At 39.2% G+C, this 6,095-nt stretch overlaps 1 protein-coding gene across 1 annotated transcript; it reads left to right on the top strand.

Moving 5' to 3' along the window:
* The first annotated feature begins 1,531 nt into the window (after positions 1–1,531).
* LOC139622692 (zinc finger protein 3 homolog) lies at positions 1,532–5,207 on the top strand. Its single transcript, XM_071480199.1, has 2 exons — positions 1,532–2,101; positions 3,323–5,207. The coding sequence occupies exons 1-2, from the start codon at positions 1,921–1,923 to the stop codon at positions 4,336–4,338; spliced, it is 1,197 nt and encodes a 398-aa protein (XP_071336300.1). The 5' UTR covers positions 1,532–1,920; the 3' UTR covers positions 4,339–5,207.
* Positions 5,208–6,095: the final 888 nt, after the last annotated feature.

Below are 6,095 nucleotides of genomic sequence, written 5' to 3' on the forward strand. Positions count from 1 at the left end.
CAGCCTATTTGATTTAAAAACACTTATTGAAGCTCTGAATTGGAAATCATTTTAGATGTGTTGCATCTTGAGTTATTTGGCTCCCTCTGGTGGTGTTTAAAAATGAATGCATGCGCCTCATTGCTCACATTGCGGTCAAAATGTGCTGCACCTAAACTTTAACATGAGTTTAATATGGTTTCCCCCTTTCTTCAACAACGGCTCCATACTGAGAGGTAATGTGAAGCGAAAAGCAACATAAACTCTTATCTTTAAATTTTCTGAGTGCAGAATACAAATTGTGGCTTGTTTAAGCAGAAAGTAAATGCTGATGATCCATTAATTCTCAGTCAGTACAAGTTGTTTTCTTTTTTGCAGACTTGTTTTCGTTTGTGCCTTTATGTACCTCCTGCACATGGAGCTGCACAGTGCCGGGTACAGCTCACATCACGACTGCCCTTTCATCTCCTTTGAGCTCAGCATGGGACAGATGGTCAAGTGGGTGGACAGGAGAGAGAGCAGGGAGCACTGGGCACAGGTCACGACTCAAGCTAATCTTAAAAAGGGCCTTTTATTAACAAACTGCTGTCACTCTTACAGGCTTTTCACACCTGTGTTATTTGGTCAGACAAATGTCTCTATCTAACGTCTCTATCTGTGTGTGCCGACTGGAGGAGTGCTCTAGGTCAAGGTTAAGGTCATACAATATTTAAGCAACATCGATTTCATGTGAGAGGTTGGTTGGGAATGTACCTGTTTACTCAGGTCTGTGTTTAACCAGGCAACAGGCCAGCAGTGCACTGAACCTTTACAGCTCAGCTGGTTTTCACAGAATTGTCAAAGGAAACGGGACTATGGGAATTTACCGTTTGTTTTGCATCACTGTTATGTTCTCATTCCATCTGGTAAATCCCTTTATTGTTTGCTCAGGTTGTTTGTCAGGCCTGCCAACTGCCTGTGTCATTTTTCTTATTGTTTGATTGTGAGCTTGTGTTATTTGTTGTTGTCTGACAGCTGTGATTCGTTCTTTGCCCCAGATTTTCCAGTTTCATTTAGGACGCTCTTTTAAAAAAACACTGTATCAAGGTGGAGGAAGTATTCCGACCTTTTGCTTAAATGTATTTGATGTATAAAAATTAAAAGTACTCAAAGCAGAAAACTGGCTGTGGGTATTATACTGTCATATATTATATCATGATGTTTTTAGTATTCATGGAGCTAATTTACACTTTTGTAGGCTATAGAATTGCAACCAATGACTATTTTCATTGTGATTATTTTCATCTATGATTATTGATTGATTTGTAGTATTTATATATATATATATAGTTTGTAAAAAAAAAAAAGAATTAGAAAACAGTGAGAAAAGCTGTCACAACCACCCAGAGCCCAAGATGAGACCTTGACAAAGCTCGTTTTCTTGTTTTCTTTACAACCAATCGTCCAAATTGTATCATTTAAGAAGCTGGAACCATGAAATAGACTTTTTACATGAAAAAGGACTTAAACCAATTATCACAGTAATTTAGTTTTAATTAATTTTCTGCTAATTGACTAATTTCTTCAGCTCTTCTCTTTGGCAGATTAACCTACAACAAAGCATCATATTCTCTAAGATCTTCATATAACTGCAGCTCTCAGATAGAGGCAGGTAAATAAAAGGTGCAAGGCTTCTCTCTGAGAGTGGAGTAGTTGAATGAAAAGAGAAGACTCGGTTAGGAACCTCAAATCTGTATTTAAGCACATTTACCGTACTGGTGCGTTTAATTATGAGCAGTGGTCCACGGCCGCTGTTCTCCTGCAGGGGGCGGCGCGCACCTGACATGCGCACTGCGGTGTCACGGTTACTTCCGTAGCCTGTCAGCTAACCCCACAGAGAAGCGGCTCCTGAAGAAACCTCCTGTCGGTGCTATTCACGTCCACAGAGCAGCGAGACTAAAGATGTCCGCCCCGCTGCTTCTCAGGGCTTTCGTCAAGGAGCGACTGACAGCCGCTGCCGAGGAAATATTTCAGGTGTTTGAGAAAACAATAGAAAAATACGAAGAGGAAGCTTCCAGCTCTAAACAGGAGATTGAGCGGCTCAGAGGTCTGCTGCTGGAGTTTGTGTCAAACCACAAACAAGGTCTGTTTATCATCATCATCACCATCATCATCATCATCATCACTGTTATTGTCTGAGTGGCCTAGAATAATTATATAAAGTTAAAGGTTTGTCATCTCTACATTATGTGTGTTTATTTTGTGTAACATCAGGCTACTTCTCATCCTCTCCCCACTTCATGACATCTAAGAAGATGATATATACCACCTCTGTGACAGGCCTGTCTGCTAAATACTTTCATTTTTCAATTTGAACACAGACTGTTTTTACCCCTCATCTTTAGAGCAGAGACACTTTCTTTTGCCTCATTGGATCAAAAGAGAAGTTTTTTTTTTTTTTTTTTTTTTGTATTTTTTGTATTTTATTTCCATCTAATCTATCATGACAAAAGTTTCATGGTGATCAGAAATGACTGAATTGAAAGCATGCACATTCAGTTGTCAGTTTATCAGGAACCCCTGGCTAAAACTAATGCGGTCAGCATTACACAGAGAGTCGCTATTGTTAAACCTGCCCTCATTGATTTGTATGGGGTGACAAAATAATAACAACGCCTGTCAACATAATGCAATACAGTTCAGCAGCACCACAAACTACACCCTCCAAAATGATCATAGAGGTGAATCACAACTTCTTTAACACCGTTTCAACAAAAACTGAACATTGAAATTATTATGAAGGTAGGAGTTATCGCAGGACTGTTGTGCCAGACTGTATTAATTTTAACAGGATGTTCCTGGTAAAAAACTGAGCTTCTGTGTGTATAAATAAATTTGTTTTATCTTTTTGGTTTTCCTGTAGTTAAACCATCAATAAACTGTCTCAGTTAAATGAATGAATGAGTGTTCAACATTTTACCATCAGATTTCTATTAATATTTCAATTACAGCTGCAACAATTAATTGATAAATCTGTTAGTCGAATGACAGAAGGTCGATTGGTTACTATTTTGATAATCAAAAAATACCTTTTCTTTTTTTTTAAAGCAGCAATGTTAAACACTTGTTGTTTCCAGCTCCTCAAATGTAAACATGACAGTACACTGAATATCTTTGGGACAATGAATCAGTGAATCAAGAAGATTAATTGATAATTAAAATAATCAATAATTAAGATACTGTTATTATAGCTAACTTTGGCAGCATCCACAACTTAATCACTATTTTTGTGATAAAACTGATAAAGTCATAAGAAAATGAAAGATGCATGAGTTTTAAGGTCTTTTTTTTTTTTTTTTTCTAGACCTCTCACAGCCGTCCATCTGTAAAGAGGAAACTCCACCTGAGCAGCACCACTGTGAGCAGGAGCTGAGCTTCAGCGCCGATCAGAGGAACCGAGAGCCTCGACACATTAAAGAGGAAGATCAGGAGCTGTGGACCAGTCAGCAACAAGAAGGAGAACAGTTTCAAGGCTTCAAGGACGCTAATGTCTTATACCTACCTCAATCATCTGTCTGGGAGAAACATGAGCAGGAGGACCCAAAACCGTCTTTGCAACCTCAGACTCAAAACAGTGAATGTGAGGAGCAGTTGATGGATGTGCGAGAAACTAAAACCGTAGAGTTCATGCTCCCTTTCGCCTCATCTCCGTCTTCACAAACACAGATCCAAAGTGAGAGGATCCAAGATGGAAGAGAAAGTGAAAGACTTGCTGCAAGTTTCATGTCAAACCAAACAGACACAGAACAAAACCAGAGTTCAGTTATCAGCTCCAGAAAATCCACTGAGTTATCTCCTTTGAATTCAGTTGCACCTGGCCATCATTGCTATTTGTGTAATAAATCTTTTTCCCTCAGCCACCACTTGATAAACCATGCTTTCCGCATGCACTCAAATGACACAGGTTACCTCTGCGCTGTGTGTGGGAAGACATTAGAGTCCACCGAAAGTCTTAACGTGCACCTCAAATCGCACAAGGGCTCGAGATGTTGTCACGTGTGTGGTAAAAACTGCAGCAGCACCACGGCTCTGACTGAACACATGACCAGCCACACCGGGGTGAAACTGCATCGCTGCCATGTCTGTGGGAAAGAGTGCAGCCGCAAAGGAGACTTAAAGATACATATGAGGATTCACACCGGCGAGAAGCCTTTCTGCTGCTCTTACTGTTGTAAAAGTTTCACCCACAGCGGACACCTGAGGAAGCACATGAGAAGCCACACAGGAGAGCGACCGCACCGCTGTGATGTCTGCGGCAAAGGATTTCTACAGAGCACACACCTAAAATACCACTTAGGGACTCACACTCAGAAATATTGATTTTCTTTTTTTTTTTTTTCATCCGCCAGGGCTCAAATTTATCAAACTTATAAGATTTACACAAAAACTGTTCCAAAGAGCCAACTTGGCTGAGTGTGAGCACTAAGTGACTTACTAACTAACAATTAAGAGCAACTCTTAAGTGATCACATGAGTCTGCTCAGAGCAGGAATAGCCAATGGGAGACAACAATTTACCCAACATCTGCCATATTCCTCATTATTCTTAGAAATCCTTTTACTGAGAGAGATGCTTGTATTTTTTTTTTTTAAGAGAAATTTGTGTAAAAACCTTAATATCTCTTAAAATGACTGAAATGCTAATAAAAAGAGAACCAAACTCGAGCAGGAAACAAATTCCTGCAGCTGGTTTTCATCATTCAATATCGTAAGGACAAACTGACAAGTGCAAATGATGAAGAGGCATGAAAACCAATACCGGCTTTAAGTGAAGAAGAAGAAAAAGTGGTGTAACCTCCCATCCAATGCAATTAGCAGGCTAAAACTGCCCAACTCAAAACATCTTGGAAGATGTGCGCTCACCATTTTTTCTGCTCCGCAGTCATCTGGGTTCTATTCTGAACCAATTTTAAACACCTGCAGAGCTCTTGGTATAATAATTCTACTTTAAACAGCGTTTACTCTTATGTTTGTGAGTGGGAGTGAAAGAGAAGTATTTTTTATCTCTCACTGTTGGCGGTTTGATAAATACAGGCCCTGAGGTTTAAAATTTGTTCCACTTCATTGTTGACACAACCTTCTGATGGGAAATCATTATTGATTAACATCTAACAGGACTGTGCTTTGTCTCAATTTTGAGTAATAACACCGCCCTTAACATCAAGAGAATAAACAGTGTCTTTGTCATTATTCCCTTTATATGCCATAACTTGAATGATGGTAAGTCTGTGAGTTGTTTCATAGGTTTTACTCAGACTTGCTGAATACAGAAGTGAACCAGGAACAAAAAAAGCTCGTTGAACTGAAGTTTGATGCAGCAGGTGAGCGCCTGCTTCATCGATCATTCAGTGCCCATAAATATATATACGAAATTTTATTCTTCATATATGTTGAGTTGTATCTCGGCCTTATCGGCTCTGTAGTGAGAAGATGACTCCTGAGGTTGCACTAAACTATTTAGCTGATCAGAGTATTTCAAGATGCGTTGTTCTCTCTTGGTGGGAAAAAAGAAACAAAACTTTTTTTTTTTTGCCTCATAAAATTGATTTGGTGAATGTTTTGGAAAACATTGACACATCCAGCAAGCCTTAGCATTGATTTGGGGTCATCTGATGGTTTTAGGTCCAATTTTCACTCTCCTTTTACTTCTGTTTTTGTTTCCACCATCTCCTGAGGGGAATATCAGGTTCTTGAGCTGCTATGTTTCACTTTCTTCACAAGCTAGTTGCAATTTTCTGTGAGTTTGTCACTAAGAACCTTCCTTTAACATTATTTAATAGATTTTTAATATTCACCAGAGGTTACTGTGACAGCTGTGTTTCGTTTATTTTGGGTAACACATGGTAAGAGAGCTGTTTGACATCAGAAAATCATCTTGATTATGGCAGTTTGTTATTGAGCAGCTGCACGCACACTAGAAAGAGGATAATCTGTTTATAGTATTGCTAGAAACAATCAAACATGTTTACTGGCATTTTATGACCCCGGTCCAGCTGACCTCCAATGCTCCAAAGGATTTTGAAAACAAGGCACCATCATTTGCTCTTGTGAATTTTTGGGGAAAAATGTCATGTTTTT

Source organism: Trachinotus anak, unplaced genomic scaffold (genome assembly GCF_046630095.1).
Source record: "Trachinotus anak isolate AG129_WGS33_773 ecotype Australia unplaced genomic scaffold, CSIRO_AGI_Tana_v1 ptg000007l, whole genome shotgun sequence".
In the NCBI taxonomy this organism is placed as follows: domain Eukaryota; kingdom Metazoa; phylum Chordata; class Actinopteri; order Carangiformes; family Carangidae; genus Trachinotus; species Trachinotus anak.